The sequence below is a fragment of the Nicotiana tomentosiformis genome, chromosome 8 (assembly GCF_000390325.3).
Source record: "Nicotiana tomentosiformis chromosome 8, ASM39032v3, whole genome shotgun sequence".
Classification (NCBI taxonomy): Eukaryota; Viridiplantae; Streptophyta; class Magnoliopsida; order Solanales; family Solanaceae; genus Nicotiana; species Nicotiana tomentosiformis.
This window is the reverse complement of record NC_090819.1, coordinates 119,212,997-119,234,222: the sequence shown is the minus strand read 5'-3', so window position 1 is coordinate 119,234,222 and position 21,226 is coordinate 119,212,997. Positions and strand designations below refer to the sequence as shown.

General features: G+C 40.7%; 1 protein-coding gene across 1 annotated transcript; it reads left to right on the top strand.

Annotated features, from left to right (window-relative positions):
* Nucleotides 1-6,606: 6,606 nt before the first annotated feature.
* LOC138898049 (uncharacterized) lies at nt 6,607-7,317 on the top strand. Its single transcript, XM_070184081.1, has one exon. It carries the CDS (start codon nt 6,607-6,609, stop codon nt 7,315-7,317), a length of 711 nt encoding a protein of 236 aa, XP_070040182.1.
* Nucleotides 7,318-21,226: the final 13,909 nt, after the last annotated feature.

Below are 21,226 nucleotides of genomic sequence, written 5' to 3'. Positions count from 1 at the left end.
AAACATGACTGAGTATAGATTTTCAATCGAAAACAATAAGAGGATAGTAAGAAGCAGCCCCTAAGGGTCCAAACAGCATTGGCACAAGGCCCAAACATGGCATTCAGCCCAATTTACAAATATTCTTTCTAAAATATATAAGTATCATATGGTTTCAACAAAGTATGCAACTTTACAGTTGCTACGGGACAGACCAAGTCACAAATCCCTAATAGTGCACGCCCACACGCCCGTCACCTAGCATGTGCGTCACTAAAAATAGCAGAATGATACAAAAATCAGGGGTTCCATACCTACAAAAATCCGGGTTTCCGTACCCTCAAGACTAGATTTACAATCGTTACTTACCTCAAACCGGTCAAATCTCTAACCCGCAATGCTCTTGCCTCTGGAATCGGCCTCCAAATGCTCCGAATCTATTCACAATCAGTACAATACCATCAATACGCGCTAATGGAATGAATTCCACAAGAAAAGCTACAAAATTAGACCAAAACCCGAAATTGGCTCAAACCCGGGCCCCGGGCCCACGTCTCAAAATCTGAGAAAATTTAAAAAACTAGAAAGCTCATTCACTCACGAGTCTAACCATACCAAATTCATCAAAATCCGACATCATTTGATCCTTCAAACTCTTAAATTACTCTCCAAATATTCCAAGCCCTAACCCTTCATTTTCACTAATTACCATAATTAAATAACGGAAAATCACCATATATACAAGTATTAGGGCTCAAGTAACTTATCTCAACGAAATCCCATTGATTGCCTCTTCAAATATCTCCCAAAAGCTCCAAAAACCGAATAGAAATGGTGAAGAATGCACCAAAATCGCAAAGAGTTCTATTTATGATTTCTGCCCAAGTTTGTCGCACCTACGGCCATTTTCTCGCACACGCGCGATCGCACCTGCGAAACTCACTTACGCGCCCAGGCTCCGCATCTGCGGCAACATCGTCACACCTGCGAAGGCGCATCTGCGCGTTTTCCTCCGCTTCTGCGAAGCCTGCCCAGCATTCCCCTTTTCGTATATGCACCCCAGGTTTCACACATGCGGGCTCGCAGATGCGACCTCCAACTCACACCTGCGAAACCTGCCTAGTCCAGTGTTGCCTGCACCTGCGCACTACCCACTCGCACCAGCGGCCTCGCACCTACGAGGTTTTCTTCCGCAGGTGCGAAAATAGCAGTAGCAGCAGCTCCAGCTGCAAATTCCAACTTCGACAATCTGTTAACCACCCGGAATCACCTCGAGGCCCTCGGGACCTAAACCAAAAATACCAACAAGTCATATATCAACATACAAACTTAATCGAACCTTCGAATCACTCAAAACAACATCCAAACACCAAGTTACCCTCAGATTCAAGCCTAAGAACTTCTAAATTTCCAAATTCAGCAACCGATGCCAAAATCAACCAAACCACGTCCGAATGACCTCAAATTTTGCACATACGTCACAAATGACACCACGAACCTACTCCAACTTCCGGGATTCCATTCCGACCCCGATATCAAGTTTTCTCACTGTCGACCGAAATCGCCAAATTTTTAATTTTGCCAATTCAAGCCTAATTCTACCACGGGCCTCCAAATCACATTCCGGACGCACTCCTAAGTCCAAGATCGTTTACACATAGGTCAATATCCAGTTGACTTTTCCAACTTAAGTTTCTACTTAAGAGACTAAGTGTCTCAATTTACTTTGAAACCACTCCGGTCCCGAACCAACTAACCCGATATAATATAATATAGCTGAATAAAACAAAAAGAAGCAAAAATGGGAAAAACGGGGCTATAACTCTCAAAACGACTGGTCAGATCGTTACATCCTTCAATGAAATTTCTTCACCTAACAACTACCTTCCAAACAAATGATTCACCTCACAATCGTCTATAGGCCATCCACAACTTCCCTTAGTTCATGGATTCCCAACAATAAACTTCCAACCCAGAAATCTTATCAATTAATTTATTTTATAATCTCTACAATACCAACACCTAGGTTGGGCACTTATTTCTTCTAATCACCATCCCATAAGTCCTAACACATATTTTGTACATATATAATCAACATGAATTAGTTAGAGATGGTAGACATACCTCTTGTAGACCACATCTTGAAAGACAACTTTTGGGGTGTTCTTGATATTTCGAAGAAATCCTATGGAATCCAATCAAAACATTGTTGTAACTAGTGATTGAGAAGTGAAATCATCATAAAAACACACTTAAAAACTCACCTTAGGTGTGTATTGGAAGCCTTGGCCTGATGGGTGATGGAGAGAAAGCCCTAGTCTTAAAGAAATGACTTAGCCACTCTCTATCCTCGACTTTGGGGGTATTTCTAAGGTTCCTACATGCACGGCCGCACACCTGAGCAAGTGACTACGCATCTGGACATGCACACAAGGCAGAAACCCCTCTTCTATGTGCGGCCGCACATCTGGCTGCGCATAAGGCATAGGTCCAGTAAAATGGACATAAATTTCTGTATATATATATATATTCAAATGACAAACGGTATGATGTGTTGGAAACTAGACTCAAAGGGCTTTAATTTGATAGGTATATCACCACCTAAGTCTTTACAACTTGAAGTCGGATCTTATGCGAATTTAGTTGAAACTTTAGCCCATTGCATAACTCTCAACTTGGCTTAGTTCTAGGGATCTCCTTAGACCCTAATAATATCCAATACACCTCCTACACTTAATATCATGATCATCTAAGTTATTTCAGTCCTTAACCTCTCGTAAAAGGCAAGACGACACTTAAGCAACTTGTGAGCGTGCTTATGGTCTCGGACTAATAGGAAATTTGAGTGGCCTCACATCCTCCAACAACACTAGAATCACGAATCGCGCATCGATTCAAGCCTCGATTCAAGAACTTATGAACTTCCAAATTCCAAAACTAATATTGATTCATACCAAACCAACTCCGATTGATTTTAAATTTATCACACAAGTCATAAATGACACAACGGACCTATTTTAATTTTCGGAACCAAACTCCGAGCCCAGTAACTATAAAGTCAACTCTCGGTCAAACTTTTCAACTCCCCAAAACTTCAACTTTTTAATTTCACCAAAATGCGTACGGACTTCCAAATCTAAATCCGAACGTACACCTAAGTCCAGAATCACCATACGAAATTATTGAAATCATCAAAATATCATTCTGGGGTCGTCTATACAAAAGTCCAACTCTGGTCAACTCTTTTTGCTTAAGCTTCTAAAATAAGAATTGTTCTTCCAATTGATCCTGAATCATCCGAAAATCAAACTCGACCACACACGCAAGTCATTATACATTATACGAAGTTGTTCGAGACCTTAAGCTGCTGAACGGGATGCTAATTCTCAAAACGACCGGTCGGGTCGTTACACCTACAAGGCTGAGTAAGTGGTGTGATCATCCAAATAAAATAATTGCAACCAAATGATATTGGTCATGTAATTAAGAATGAAAAAAATAAGTCTATAAATGAAAATAATCAAATATGGTACTTACAAAAGATTTTGGTCAGAAATTAGACAGACTAGTTTAAATAGTAGTTAGCAATCTTCTTAACCACTAAGGATTAAACCCCATCAATCTTTGGAAAATGACAGAAATTTTCAGTGGTAATTAAGGGCCAAACTTAAAGCAGAAATTTAAAGTTGATGAAAAAGAGAAGTTAGAATAAAGGAAAATAGAGCAATGAAATTCGAAAGAAAGCTGAAGATTAGATATAGGATTGTTTAATAAGAAACTTATAACAAAAACTACTTTTAAGATCGGTTCCTTATTTTTATACAAATTTTAAGCTCTATTTAGGATGTATTTATTAGGAAAAAAAATGGATTAAAAAGCAAGAGTTAACTAGACATGGTCTAACTAGACCAAATCCGATGGTCTCTATTTAACTTTGGATAACAAAGGGAGAATAAAAATATTAACACATGGACTTGGAATCATGAACTCCTCCTTGCTTTGAATACCCTTAACCATTGAGTGACCCCTTACACTTGTATTTAGAGGTGTCAATGGTTCCGTCGGCCGATATTTTTTAAAATTTGTACCATATCGGCCAGTTTTTCGGTTATTTTATTATGTATAATTAAAATTATACTTTTCGAAACCCTCTCAATCATGCCGGCTTCTCGTCGGTATCGATACGGTTCAGTTATTTTTGGGTATCTTTTTTAATGTCATGTAAAAGTCACTAGTAGAAGTAGAATGCACTAACATAAGTACTTTTATAGGATTTAGCAAAACTCTCTAGACATTTTTACTGTTTAAAGGGTGATGAATTAAGAAAACCTGCAATAACATCCATTAGCTATTCTACAGCAGCTAGTGTAAAAGAAACTAAGCAAAGAAAAAGAAAATATAAATCATACGAGTCTAAAGATATTAACCAAGTTGGGACTCAAGAATAAAGTCGATAGAAGATTAAACATTCAAAAAGATAAACCTAAATCATACGAAAGAAAACATATTCAATACAATATGGTAGTTTGCTACTCATAATCACTAGAATACTTTGTGTCTTGCTATTGAATATGCTAAAAATAATTTAATTTTAGTAGGAGTAACATAATATGTTTGAAAATTATAATTTGAGTTTAATTACTTGTTGGCTTGTAACTATTTTCATAAATCCAAGACCCAAGAAAAAATTTAATATTTTATTATTTTTAAAAATTTGTACTATAAATATATTTTTCATATGTAAATTTATTCGGTACGGTTATAGATTTATATAAAAGAAATTATAGTTTTATTAAAAGAAATCTAAAAATAAATTCGGTGAGGTACAGTTCGATCGGTTTAGTCGGATTTTAAATATTCATTGATACTCCTGCTTGTATTAAGGGTGCTCAAAGAATAATATATAATCATATCAAGTAGGATTTGACCTAAATACACAATATAATTTTTTGATAAAGAGTATTTTGTCTTGATACAAGATAACTACGTCACGCCCAAAATAATTAATTGTGGAATAAATTGGTTATTTTCACTTCCCCTTATTTTAAATGAGATGGAGGAAGGCTAGTCAAGTCCATCCAACGAACAAGGATTAAGCTGGCTCACGGATCAGCACACTTTAATGACTCTATTTAACAGGACGTATTGTAAAATGTATCCCAAACATTTCGAAAAACTTGGCATGTCAAGTACTCTTTTTACTAAAGCAAATTTTACCTTTTTCTTCATTCAAATATAATTTATGACTTGCAATGGTAATGGTATTAATCAATTCAAAGTTATTTCATTTTTTTATGATCTCCTTAGAGTGGGTACGTCCATATAGTTCAGCTCATAACAGGAAAAATTAATGCAAATTGTATTGGGAAAAATACGACATGACACGTGGCCGCTTAAAGGAAGGACACGTGAAACACAAGATGGAGATGGTCACCGAACATAGCTATTTCGCTTGTCACCATAAGGAATAATGATCATAAAAGGAGTATTAAATGCTTTGCACCCGGTAACATTTAATACAAAATATTTTACAGCATTAAGGATTATGGCTCGTTACAAGGAATTTAAGCATTAATGTCTAACGTTACATCTTCATCAATGGCCCTCATAATTGACATTAAACAAAGACATGATCCTAGGACCTCCTTTCCTAGACGTAACTATAAATAGTGAGTTCTGTTATCATTGTAAGCAGACGAATTTTCTGGCTAACTTACATTATATTCTATACAGCATTTTAATACAATTTTATTCTCTCAGTTTTGATCTTATCATTGTTGTGCCCGAAAATCCTATTCCTGGACTCATTAGCTCTGTCGTTCCATCTACATTTTAAGGCGAAGTACTTTATGTTTCATCAGTTATTTCATTATCTTTTGGACCAAATTAATTCACTTGTCTAGAAGCCACGAACAAATTTAACTGTACTATTTTACGGGTAAATAGTTTGGCGCCCACCATGGGGCCTAGACAGTCGTGCGATTAAATTGATCCTTGCCTTTTTACTAACTTATATTGATTACTTTGTCTTAGAAATAAAATCATAAAAGATGGCAGATAACACTGTTAACGGCACACGCACCCTTGAAATTCAAGGGAACAACCTCATTTCGAGGATTCAATCAGTGATACTCGCAATGAGGGGAACGACGCCACACCGGTACATGGCAGGTTCGGGAGACGACTCCTGATGATGATGAGGAGGAGCATGTAGCGGATGCAGTGAGAGTCCTGCAAGAGCAGCAAGCAATCATTCTAGGTCATCTCACGCGACAGGATCAGGTTATGACGGAACTGAAGCAGGCGTTATCGGGTGCCTCAACTAATGCAAACAGGCGAGATCCAGTTCCTCTTGATGTTCCCGTGAACTAGACGACGCAGAGAGTTGATAATAATACTCCTAAGAGCGAAGTTTGCTCCGATGGGGCTAGGGGGAATAGATCCGGCCTAAAAAACGAGAACGATCCATTCAAGGATGAGCTTTTGCGGTTCATGAAGGAAGTAAACGCCTACATGGATCAAATCCCGGGCGCACCACCAGTACTAAAAGGCACAAACTCGAAGAAGTATATTCAATTACCATATAAGCCGAGCGCAGCCCAAGAATTAATCCTGAAGCAGTTCAAAATGACCGAAATGCCAAAGTATGATGGAACTTCAAATCCACAGGAGCACATTACCACATACACAACAGCAGTGAAAGGAAATGATTTGGCTCCTCACGAAATTGAGTCTGTGTTGCTGAAAATATTTGGTGAGACTTTCACGAGTGGAGCTTTAACGTGGTATTCATTATTGCCCGAGCACTCCATAGATTCCTTTGAGATGCTCGCGGATTCTTTTGTCAAAGCTCATGCCGATGCCAGAAAGGTACAAGCCCGTAAGGCCAACATATTCAGGATTGCGCACAGAGAATCCGAATTATTACGAGAGTTCGTTACCCGATTCCAGAAGGAAAGGATGTTACTACCAACAATCCCAGATGAATGGGCGGCTGAAGCATTCACCAAAGGTTTAAATCCGAGAAGTTTGAATGCTTTTCGAAAATTGAAAGAAAGTCTTCTCGAGTTCCAAGCGACGACTTGGGTGGATGTCCACAACCAGTACGAGTCGAAAATAAGGATCGAAGACGACCAGGTGGGCTTTCTATCGTCGACCAAAGGATGGGAAAAGAACAGAGAAAAAACGAAAGATGATATTGACACGGATAGACGGACTTCGAGGGAACGCTTTTTGCCCTATGAACGGACAGAAGGTCGTGGCAGGATCTTTCGGACAACGGACAAGTTCACCATTGATAGAAGGACCGATCATGGCCGGAACAACAGATCGTTATAGGATGGAGAAATCTCTGGGTCACGAGATTCTTCTTACCCAAAGTTGTCGGAGTATAAATTCAACGTCAGTGTGGTGGAGTTGGTATCAACAATGAGAAATATCAAAGAGGCACGATTCCCAAGACTTATGAAATATGATCCCAGCCATAGGGATCCTAATTTATGGTGTGAATATCATGGCACTAACAGCCATCGGACTGGGGACTGCCAACACCTCCTGGAAGAAGTGGAAACATTGTTAAAGAATGGTCACCTCAGAAAATTCTTGAGTGACCACGCTAAAAACAATTATGCTCGGAACAGGGGTGACGTGGAAACCTCGAAAGCGGGAGAAAAACCCCCATGCCAAACGATCAACATGATCTTCGGAGAAAATAAAATTAATGGAGTCGCCTTTTCTGCAGCAAAGAAGACAAAAGTATCGATAACTAATAGTAAAATGCTCCGGGAAGACGGTATCACATTTACGGACAAAGATGCAGGCGGATTACTGCTGCGGCACAATGACGCACTGGTAATTTCTTTAAATGTGTTAGATTTTAAAATGAAACATGTTTTAGTGGATCTAGGAAGTTTAGCTAATATCATACAATAGAGAGTACTAGAGCAAGCTAAACTCACTGGAAGCATTATCGCGACAACGAAACCCCTCGACGGATTCAACCTCGCAAGCGTGACAACCTGGGGAGAAATTTTGCTACTCACGAACGCTGAGGGAGTAATGAAGACAACTCTCTTTGAAGTGGTAGATAGAGGCATGGGGTATAACATCATCTTGGGAAGACCATGGTTGCACGAGATAAAAGTTGTGCCTTCAACATATCACTAATTGTTAAAGTTTTCGACACCCGAGGGGATCAAACAGATAAGGGGTGATCAACCGGTAGCAAGGGAGATGAATGCAAATTAGGTCTCCAGTAGCAAAGGAAAGGAACATGCGGCATAGAAATTACCTGAACTGGCACATGCCCCCGAACTAGAGTAAGTTAGCCCAGGGACAGAAGAGTCGGAACAATATCATGTACCAAGGTATTTTCAAGTACTAGAAGAGACGGACGTGACGAATTCCACACCAGAAGAACTGGAGAAGGTTGCGTTGTTCAAAGAATTCCTAGAAAGGAAATTCCATTTGGAAACAGGACTACACCCAGAGCACAGGTCTTCTTTTATTGAATTCCTTAAAAATAACACTGATTGTTTTGCATGGTCGCACGAGGATATGACAGGAATATCGACGAAGATAGTCATGCACAAGTTAAGCTTGGATACCAACATACCTCTGGTAAGGCAGAAGAAGCGCCATATTGCTGAAGCAAGGAATAAATTCATCAAAGAAAAGGTAACACGTTTACTTGAGATTGGCTCTATCTGAGAGGTAAGATATCCTGACTGGCTAGCCAATGTAGTAGTAGTTCCTAAGAAAAATAATAAATTTTGCATGTGCGTAGATTATAAGGATCTTAATCAGGCGAGCCCGAAAGACTCATTCCCATTGCCAAATATCGATCAAATGATTAATGCCACGACCGGGCACAAGTTAATGAGTTTCCTCAATGCTTATTCTGGGTACAATCAAACCAAGATGAACCCAGAAGACCAGGAAAAGACTTCGTTTATAACGAACTTTGGTACATATTGTTACAACGTAATGCCCTACGGGTTAAAAAAATGTCGGAGCCACTTATCAACGGCTCGTGAATAAGATGTTCGAAAAACAAATAGGAAAGACTATGGAAGTATATATAGACGATATGCTCGTCAAATCTTTGAATGCAGGTGACCACCTGAAGCATTTGCAAGAAATATTTAACATCCTGAGGGAGTATAATATGAAGCTTAACCCTGAAAAGAGTGCTTTCGGGGTCAGTTCTGGTAAGTTCCTAGGATTCCTAGTCTCACAAAGGGGAATTGAGGTGAATACCGATAAAATTAAGGCCATAGAGGAAATCCCGGATCAATTGTCTAACGTAAAAGAAGTCCAGAGGCTCACAAGGAGATTGGCAGCTTTGAGCAGGTTTGTTTCCCATTCATCGGAAAAATGCCATCGATTCTTTGCACTACTCAAAAAGAAAAATAATTTCTAGTAGACACCGGAGTGTCAGCAAGCCTTGAAGGAGTTGAAGAAACATTTGTTAAGCCCTCTGTTGCTCTCAAAACCAAAAGAAGGTGAAACGTTGCTAGTCTACCTCACGGTTTCAGAAGTTGCGGTAAGTGCAGTTTTGGTCCAAGAGGACGAAGGTACGCAATCTCTCATTTATTACGTTAGCAAAATTTTAACGGGAGCAGAAACTCGCTACCCACATCTGGAAAAGCTGGCCTTAGATCTCGTAGTCACCGCCCATAAATTGAGGCCCGACTTCCAATGTCGTCCGATAGCTGTGGTGACTACTTTTCCTCTGAGGAATATCCTCCATAAACCCGATCTCTCAGGTAGACTGGCCAAATAGGCCGTCGTAATGAGCAAATTCGATATAGAGTACAAATCGAGGACTACAATTAAGTCACAAGTCTTGGCTCACTTCGTGGTCGATTTCAATTTGGGACTATTGCCTCTGACAGCTGAGGAGGTAATAATGGTGTCGGAATCGACATCGGGAGTTTGGACCTTATTTACGGATGGAGCTTCAAACGTAAAAGAGTACGGTCTCGGAATAGTCATGATCACGCCTTCGGGGGAAACCTTAAGGCAAGCCATCAGAATGATTCCTTTAACCAACAATGAAGCAGAGTATGAAGCTTTGATTGCAGGGCTCAAATTGGCTCGAGGGCTTGACTCCGAAGTCATTGAAAAGTCCACGGAGGATATGCGGCAACCACTCAGGTGTTGATTCTTTGGTGCTGAAATTAGTTCGAGCGGGATATTACTGGCCCCGTATAGAGCAAGATGCGAAAGACTTCATAAAATAATGTGATGAGTGCCAACGGTACGCACCACTAGTACATCAACCGGCAAAACCCCTACATTCGGTTCTGTCCCCTTGGCCGTTCATGAAATTGGGGATGGACATCGTCAGACCACTACCACCGGCTCCCGGAAAGGTAAGGTTTCTTTGAATTTTGACTGACTATTTTTCTAAATGGGTGGAAACAGGTCCTTATCAGAAGATTGGAGAACGCGAAGTGGTCGACTTCCTATGGGAAAACATAATTTGCAGGTTTGGAATACCAAAATAGATTGCATGCGACAGTGGGTCACAGTTTATCGGTGCAAAAGTTACAAAGTTCCTTGAAGATTTGAAGATAAAGAGGATTACCTCTTCAACTTATCATCCGAGCGCAAATGGTCAAGCAGAATCAAAAAATAAAGTGATTATACAAAATCTAAATAAAAGGTTGGAAGCGGCAAAAGTAAACTAGCCCGAAGAATTACCTGGGGTTCTATGGGCCTACCGAACAACGGCCAAGTCAAGCACGGGAGAAACCCCTTTTTCCCTTGTGTACGGCGCAGAAGCTTTGATACCAGTGGAAGTAGGGGAACCAACCCTAAGGCATTTCCAGGCGAATGAAGAATCAAATAATGAAGCAATGCTAGTCAACTTGGAGATGCTCGACTAACGCAAGGACTTGGCGCATGTCAGAATGGCGGCTCAAAAGCAGAGAATGGAGCAATATTATAATCAAAGAGCCAACCTCAGTTATTACAAAGTAGGAGACTTGGTCTTGAGGAAGGTCACTCAAAACACCCGGGAACTCAACGCGGGCAAGTTAGACCCAACATGGGAAGGCCCTTATCGGGTTTCAGCTATCACTGGGAAAGGATCATATGAGTTGGAGAACCAGAACGGAGATAAGTTGCCCAATAACTGGAACATGGCTCACCTCAAAAGATATTACTGCTGACAAACAACAGTCAAACGGAAAGTATGTGCTGCACTCTTTTTCCCTTCGTTCAGTTTTATGCCCCAATTGGATTGTTCTATCAAGGTTTTTAACGAGGAAGCGATGGAAATCATACTACGAAGACAACAGTGATAAGACTTTTCATTACAAGGCAAACGAACAAGTTTCCACTTGGGGACTATTAGGTAATCTTTGCTTCGATAGCAAATTCCCACCGAGAAGTCAAGTTTGATACCGAACGGAATGAAAAAGATTACGGCAACATTGAATGTCACGTCAACCAGGGAACAAAAATTCGGGAACATAATACATCATCGGGACTGGGGACTGCACAACCAGCCCCGTAGAAACAAGTTGTACAAGATAGCCACAAGTCATTGCTTTTTGTTTTCTGCATAGAAAAATTCTTATGTACTTTTGAAATAGAAGGAATTAAATGAAATGAAATCCTTTTTGTTTTTATCTTGTTTCTTATCTGAACGATGAATTAATTTTTCCATTTGAAAATTATACAAGTACTTCAAATATTAGTGTCGTAATAAACAGGAGACGTCCTCTTCAAGAGCACCGTAAACATAAGAGGGTCCTCTCTTATAAAAATCCTCACGTTAAAGGGTTGATTCCGGAAGAATCAATGCCCGAAATCTAGAATGTCATCGGGGAAAGAATACACCCGAAGCCGCATATGAAAAAGACGCAAAAATCAAACTTACGCAAATACTCATGGAAACACTCACGAAAAAGGGATAATACTCGGAAGCAAAATGCCTCGTAGGAAAGGCATCTGAAATTACGCATAATAAATCCCAAACAGAACAACATGCATAGAATACTTGAGCAAGTACGAAAGTAAGACTCAAACGATACTTGAGCAAAAAATATGCTTTTATTTACAAGGATGTGTCAAAATGATAAAGGTAAAAAATAGAAAAAGAAAGAAAAAGCTAAACTACAGCGTCTCCGGAATCAGGAAGAAGAGAAGTATCCGCAACCCTAGGAGTAGTAGAGGTTCTACTGATGGCTCAACATTTTCCCCGGCTTGGTCTTCGGCATCATCGCCTTGCGATCTTTTTCAGTTTCTGAAAACTCGGAATCGGAATCAGAAGAAACTGGAGTGACGGACTGCGCTGGGAGTTCATTCTTTACATCCAACTCAAGCTCTCTGGCCTTAACAATTTCGGCATCAATGTCAATGATACCAGTCTTGGCCTTTTCCAAGGTTTTTCTCCTCATGCTATACATTGAATAAGTTTTTTCAACAATAAGGGAAGTTGTTTGGCGCTTGAGTTCCTCTTTGAGTTGAGTAACTTCGGCGAAAAGGTTTTTCGGGGTGGACCTAGCAGATTTGAGACTAACGTCGAGCTCACGGACAATTGAACTAAAGATCCTATTATGCTCGATAGTTTTCCTATACTTCTCTTCTAGCTGGACATGTTTCTCCACCACAGCAGCAAGCTCTTTACTTTTGGAGTTTAAGATTGCCTCCATGTTAATCACTCTTTCAGCGGAGGTAGCCTCACGATCGTTTGCAGCAAGAACGACGTTCTGGACTTCTGCCCATTTAGCCTTGGCTTCAACAAATCTAGCCCTCAGCGGCCCAATTTTGTGGCTAAGGGTTACCACTTCTTGCTCACTTTGCTGCAAATGGGCCTCCAAAATAACGGCCTCGGTAGCCTTGGTTTCCAGTTCCGAGAGGTGAAGAACAGTCTGGTCCCGTTCCGCCAAGCTGATCACGTTCGGAAGTAAGTTCTTCCTTCTCACGAATCAGCCTTTGAAGGCCCTCAGAAGCAAGAAAGTTGGCCTAAAAAATAAGAAAAGATAGAACTTAGAGTACATTTGTTCAAAAGAAGAAAAAATAACAGAAGAAGAAAGGAACGTACGGCTGCAGCGTTATGCATAGCATTATTCAACAAACACGCCCCCGAGAGTGTCTGAATCTTCTCCCGGTCTTTTTCTGAAGCCAAAGGCTTCAGATAGTTAGCAAGCTCCACCGGCCTCGAAAGCAAGTTGCACCCAGTGAAGACTGAAAGGGTAACACTCCTCCTCCTTTGTGGATCTTCAGAAGGGGTAGCATAATTTTGCCCAAATTTCCATGAACTGGGGACTGTGGGGGAGGGACATCTTCTTCATGGTCAGGTCGGCCGATGAAGATGATATAGCAACCGTTGTTGGAAGAGTGGATGAAAATGGAAATGATGTAGTAGTTGCTGGTGGTGGTGAAGGTGGAGATGAAGATAATGGAATTGAAGAGTGAGAAGCAGCTGCATAAAAAGCAGTGCTGGTTGTTTAGTGCTCGCCAGCCAAAGTTGGCACGGACCCGGTACTCAGTATCACGGTACCGATTACAGTAATTGGGGCCCAAAAGCGGGAGTTAGCATATTCAACTAAATCATATTCTCCCCAAAGTGCTGAGACTTCACCTTCAACTATTGTAATTGTCTCAACAGGTCGAGCATCATGTTGAGATAACGAGGATCGTATCCTTCTATTTAAAGAAAATCCCTCTTCACTAGCTTCTTCATCATCGTCGATCATCACAGTGTCTATGACCGGCCGGGAAGGAGGACCAGTCGCCATTGCCACCGGAGATGACTCGGGGGCATCAACCTTTGCCCTCTTATTATTTTCCTCGACCGCAGAGGAACGTCTCCTCTTTTGTTGCTTGATCTCTAGATGGGGACTCCGTGAAGAAATCTTTGCGCCCGAAGCAGGCCCGGAGATGCCTGTTCGAGTAAGTGCCTCCTGTAGCAGCCTCGCCGCATCTGCAGGATCAGCCAAAACATCCTCCTCGGGGACATCAACTAAGCCTACAAGTAGACCTAATTTTAAGAACAAGTCAGAAGGGTTCAACCGAGTTTTTTATATACAAAAAATGGAAACAAGGTAAATTAAAGCTACTATGATATTTGGCCTTCCACCCGTATTTAAGGGACAACTCTTTCCACAAATGGGTTCCAGGCGTTGTGATGTAAAAGATCGTCTGAATCCACCGGTTCAAGCCTTCTATCACTGGTGGAATCCATCGAGTCGTTGTAACAAATGAAGATTTAAGGATCAATACGAGCATGAAAGAATATTTAGTAGGGAAAAGTTTATTAAAGGGGAACTTACGACTATGATTCCAAGCGCTCGGAAAGGATGATGTTGTTGACGGAATGATGTTATTGGTGGCAGTTGCAACGAACCGTTCCATCAACCCACAGTCGTTGTCATCATCCATGCTAGTCAACAGAGCATGGTGGCTGTCACGACCCAATTTCACATGTAGGTCGTGATGGCGCCCAACACTACAGCTAAGCAAGCCAACTAATAAATTAAGCATACATTGATAAAATTTAAAACCAAGAAAATATAATAAAACCCAAACTCTACCAATGTGTGTGTCAAGACATGGTGTCACAAGTGCATGAGCATCTAGTGGATTATACAAAACTCCAAATATTGTCTGAAATGAAATAGACAAAATGTAAATATAAGAAGAGACACTGGTAGCTGCAGAACGGCTCAGAAAGGCAGCTCACCACTATGCCTCGGGATGACGTGGGTATGTGATGATAGGTCCTCCACTAGTACATGTCTCAGATACTGCACAAAAAGTACAGCAAGTGTAGTATGAGTACGTAAACAACGTGTACCCAGTAAGTATCAAGCCTAATCTTGAAGTGGTAGAGGCGAGATGGCCAACTTTGACACTCACTATGGATCAATAAAAATAATTAAAATAAAACTAGGATATTTAAATCAACATGATTTACAGAATTTACAATAATTTATTTAATCAGCGAAAATAATAAAATTCCTTCAAATATTCTCAATATATTAATTAAATTCCTTCAATTCAAATAATTTTTAATTTATCAATTAAATCTCATTTACAGGAGTAACAATTAATTCCTTAACAAGCAAGAATAATAATTCATTAAATTTCAAGGATTTTTCAATTTATCAATTAGCTTCGCAAGCTGAAATAAATTATTAAAGTGTCGTGTAATTATTATTATTAAGCACAATTTCTGCCGAGGACGTACGGCCCGATCCAGAGTGTCGTGTACACTACCGAGGGACGTGCGACGCGATCCATAGATGCATCTATCCTGCCGAGGCGTTCGGCTCGCTCCACAAGAAAGGAGGACATTTTCTTATGTGCCTCCGGAAGGAGTATAAGATAAATTCGGGAGGAAGAACAATTTCTCTTAACAATTCATTAATATAAACAAAAAATCAAGTATATGAGATTTCCATCCTTTAATATTTTTAGCTCACAATTTACACAAGTATTTTATGCTTTGAGTCCTAAACTACCCGGATTTTAGCATTAATAGTAGCTATGCACGAACTCTCGTCACCTCGTGCGTACGTAGCCCCCCACAATTAGCTAAAATTATTTAATTTTAATCACCTATGAGGTAATTTTCCTCTCACAAGATTAGACAAGAAACTTACCTCGTCTTGCTCCAATTTAATCCACTATAAGGTCTTTTCCACGATTATCCAACTCTGTCTGACTCGAATCTAGCCAAAATAATTCGATACAATCACTAAAAATTATAGGAATCAATTCTATAAGAAAATACTATATTTTTAATAAAAATCCCGAAATTAATTAAAAATTAGTGTGTGGGGCCCACATCTCGAAATCCGGCGAAAGTTACGAAATCCGACAACCCATTAAATTACGAGTCCAACTATATCAGTTTCACTCAAATCCGACTCTACATCGATATCGAAATCTCAAAAATTCATTTCTATGAGATTTCTAAAAATTTCCCAAATTTCAATCTCAAAACACTAATTAAATGATGAGAACAATGATATATTTATGTTTATAGACCAAATCCAAGTTAGAATCACTTACCCCCAATGTTTTTTCCTTGAAAGTCTATCAAAAATCGCCTCTGCTCAAGCTCCAATTTGTTAAAAATGGCGAATGGGACGAATGCCCTCTTTTATAATTCTGCCCAGGCCTCGATCCTCGGCCTCGATCCTCGGCCTCGATATTGGGCCAGAATTTCCAGCAGAAAGGAAAAGTTGCAGCAGCTGTTTTAAGTCCAACTTTTGATCCGTTAACCATCCGAAACTCACCTGAGGTCCTCGGGACCTCAACCAAATATACCAACAAGTCCTAAAACATCATACGAACTTATTTGAAACCTCAAATCACATAAAACGACGCTAAAATTACGAATTATGCTTCCATTCAAGCTTAATGAAACTTAAAATTGCCAACTTCTATATTCGATGTCGAAACCTATCAAATCAACTCCGATTGACCTCAAATTTTACACACAAGTCATAAATGATATAACGAAGCTATAAAAAATTTTAGAACTAGATTCCGACTCCGGTATTAAAAAAATTAAACTCCTCGGTCAAACTTCCAAACTTAAATTCTTGTTTTTAGTCATTTCAAGCCTAATTTAACTACGAACTTCCAAATAAAATTTCTATCACGCTCCTAAGTCCAAAATCAGCATACAGAGCTGTTGGTATCATCAAAATTCTATAATTCGACATTCGGTCACTATTTGAACTTAAACTTTTAATTTTTCATCAAAATTCTATATCTCGGGCTAGGGACCTCAGAATTTGATTCCGGGCATACGCCCAAGTTCCAAATCATGATACGGACCTACCAGAACTGTTGAAATACTGATCCGAGTCCGTTTGCTCAAAATATTGACCAAAGTCAACTCTGTTGAGTTTTAAAACTCTAATTCACATTTTAATCCATTTTTTACACAAAACCTTTTCAGAAAATTTTACGGAGTGCGCACACAAGTCGAGGAATAATAATTAGTGCTTTTCGAGGTCTTAGAACATAGAATTAATTATTAAATTTAAAAATGATATTTTGGGTCATCACATTCTCCACCTCTAAAACAAACGTTCGTCCTCGAACGGGTTTAGAATTATACCTGAAGTGCTGAATAAGTATGGATATCTGCTTCGCATGTTTTCCTCGGCCTCCCAAGTCGCTTCCTCGACTGGTTGGCCCCTCCACTGGACTTTAACTGCAGAAATCCTCTTGGATCTCAATTGACGAACCTGTTTATCAATAATGGCAACTAGCTCCTCTTCATAACCCAAGCTATTATCTAGTTGAACTGTGCTGAAGTCTAACACATGTGATAGGTCGGCATGATACTTCCGGAGCATAGATACGTGGAAAACCGGATGAACTCCCGATAGGCTGGGAGGTAATGGAAGCTCATACGCAACCTCCCCAACTTGTCTCAACACCTCAAATGGGCATATAAATCTTGGGCTCAACTTGCCCTTCTTCCCGAATCTCATAATTCCCTTCATCGGCGAAACCTTCAAGAGAACTTTTTTCACCTACCATAAATGATATATCACGAGCTTTCAGATCCGCATAACTCTTCTGTCTGGACTGTGCTGTACGAAGTTGCTCCTGAATCAACTTTACCTTTTCCAAGGCATCCCTTACCAAATCAGTACCATATAACTTAGCCTCACCGGGCTCAAACCATCCTATAGGTGAATGGCATCGACGGCCATATAAAGCCTCAAATGGGCCATCTCGATGCTGGATTGGTAACTGTTATTATAAGCAAACTCGGCCAAAGACAGGAAACGATCCCACTGACCTCCAAAGTCAATCACACATGCCCTGAGCATATCCTCCAAAATCTAAACTGTCCGCTCTGACTGCCCGTCGGCCTGCGGATGAAAGGCTGTGTTGAGCTCAACACAGGTCCCCAACTCACTCTATACTACTCTCCAGATATGTGAAGTAAACTGAGGGCCTCTATCTGATATGATGGAAATTGGCACACCGTGCAACCGAACTATCTCCTGAATATAAATATTGGCCAACCTCTCTCAAGTATACGTAGTCACAATAGGAATAAAATGTGCCGACTTGGTCAACCTGTCAACAATCACCCAAACTGTATCAAACTTCCTCAAGGTCCGCGGCAACCCAACTACAAAGTCCATAGTAATTCGTTCCTATTTCCACTCTGGTATAGTCATCTGCTGAAGTAGGCCACCTGGCCTCTGGTGCTCATATTTAACTTGCTGACAATTTAGACACCTAGATAAATACTCAACTATGTCCTTTTTCATTCGTCGCCATCAATAATGCTGCCTCAAGTCACGATACATATTAGTAGCACCTCGATGAATAGAATATCGAGAACTGTGTGCCTCCTCCAAGATCTTTTTCCTCAATCCATCCATATTAGGAACACATAGACAACCCTGGAGTCGCAGAACACCATTCTTACCAATAGTAACTTCCTTGGCACCACCTCGTAGTACCGTTTCACGAAGAACCATCAAGTGTGGGTCATCATGCTGGTAAGCCTTGATCTATTCAAATAGTGAAGATTGGGCCACAACACATGCAAGAACTCGGTTGGGCTATGAAATATCCAGCCTCACAAGTCTGTTAGCCAAGGACTGAATATCCGAGGCTAACGGCCTTTCCTCTGCTGAAATGAAAGGCAAACTACCCATACTCTCCGCCTTTCTGCTCAAGGCATCTACAACCACATTTGCTTTGCCCAGATGATATAGTATAGTAATATCATAATCTTTTAGTAATTCCATCCATCTGCGCTGCCTCAAATTTAGGTCCCTCTGCTTGAACAAATGCTGCAAACTGTGATGATCAGTATAAACTTCACAGAACACCCCATAAAGATAATGCCTCCAAATCTTAAGGGCGTGAACAATCGCAGCTAACTCCAAATCATGTACCGGATAATTCTGCTCGTGGGGCTTCAACTGACGTGAAGCATATGCAATAACTCGCCCTTCCTGCATTAATACACAACCCAAACCAACGCGTGAAACATCGCAATACACTGTATACATCCCCGAATCGGAAGGTAACACTAACACTGGTGCTGTAGTCAATATTGTTTTGAGCTTCTGAAAGTTTGCCTCACAATCATCGGACCATCGAAACTGAACACCTTTCTTGGTTAATTTGGTCAAAGGTGCTGCAATAGATGAAAAACCTTCCACGAACCAACGATAATAACCTATTAAACCCAGAAAACTCCTGATCTCAGTCGCTGAAGTGGGACGATGCCAATTCTAAATTGCCTCAATCTTTTTGGGATCAACCTTAATACCTTCGCCCGATACAATATGTCCCAAAAATGCTACAAACTCTAGCCAAAACTTACATTTAGAGAACTTAGCATATAGCTTTTGTTCCTGCAATGTCTGAAGCACTACCCTCATATGCTGCTCATGTTCCTCCTTATTGCGCGAGTAGATCAAGATGTCATCAATGAAGACGATGACAAACGAATCAATATATGGCCTGAATACCATGTTCATCAAATCCATAAACGTTGTTGGGGCATTAGTTAAACCGAAGGACATTACCAGAAACTCATAATGACCATATCTAGTACGGAGAGAATTTTTCGGAACATTCGAATCTCGAATCTTCCAACTGATGATACCCCGACCTCAAGTCGATCTTAGAGAACACCATAGCACCCTGCAACTGGTCAAATAGATCATCAATACGCAGCAACGGGTACTTGTTCTTAATAGTGACTTTGTTCAATTGGCGATAATCAATACACATCCGCATTGTTCCATCCTTATTTTTCACAAATAATACCGGTGCACCCCAAGGCGATACACTCGGTCTGACGAACCCTTTGACTAGTAACTCTTCAAGTTGTTCTTTTAATTCCTTCAATTCTTTCGGAGCCATGCGATAAGGTGGGATAGATATAGGCTGGGTATCTGGAGCCAAGTCAATACAGAAATAAATATCATGATCAGGTAGTATAACTGGAAGATTTGAAGGAAATACATTGGAGAACTCCCGAATTACAGGCACTGAATCAATAGCCGGAGTCTCTGCAGTAGTATCCCGAACATAGGCTAGATAAGCCAAACAACCCTTCTTAACCATGTGTTGAGTCTTTATAAAAGAAATAACTCGATTAAATGAACTTACAGACGAACCCTTCCACACCAGCTTAGGTAATGCTGGAATAGCCAAGGTAACAGTCTTGGCATGACAATCTAGAATAGCATGATATGGAGATAACTAGTCCATGCCCAAAATAATTTCAAAATCGGTCATCTCAAGCAATAGGAGATCAGCTCTAGTTTCATAACCACAGAATGTAATAATACAGGACCGGTATATCCGGTTCACAATAACAGAATCGCCTACATGAGTGGACACATAAACAGGAGTACTCAAGGACTCACGAGAAACACCCAGGAATGGATCAAATAGAGATGACACATATGAATAAGTAGATCCTGGATCAAATAATACAGAGGCATCTTTGCCACAAACAGAAATAATACATGTAATCACAGCATCTGAGGCCTCTGTATCTGGTCTAGCCGGAAAAGCATAGAACCAAGCTGGAGCGCCAACTGGCTGACCTCCACCTCTAGGACGGCCCTTACCCACCTGTCCTCCACCTCTTGGTGGTCAAACTACTGGTGGAGCAACTGGTCCGGTAAGTATAGGCTGTTGATCCTGTTGTACTGGTCTACCCCGAAGCCAAAGGCAAAACCTCCGCATGTGAATGGGATCCCCGCACTCGTAACAACTCTTCAGTGCGATGGGCTGCTGACTAATTGTCTGGCCCTGGGGACCTGAATACCCACTGGGAGGACCCTGAATAGCTGGTGGGCGGTAATAACTCTCTGGTATAGCACTGAGATAAGGTTGCACTGGAGCACCTCGAGGAGGTGGTGATGCTGGATATGGGGGTCTGCTGGACTGCCCCCTTACGAACTGATCTCTGCCCCCAGACGGAGCACCTCTGAACTCTCCAGAGTACCTGAACCGCTTATCTATCATAATCTGATCTCGGCTCCACTGACGTACACCCTCAATCCTCCAGGCTATCTCCACAACTCGCTCATAAGAAGTACCCATCTCAACCTCTCGAGCCATAGTGGCCTGAATACCAGTATGTAAACCGGCTACAAACCTTCGCACTCTCTCCGCCTCAGTAAGGAGTATCATAAGTGCATGGCGAGATAATTCAGAAAACCTCGCCTCATAATCAGTCACTGACATCTGACCCTATTGGAGCTGCTCAAACTAA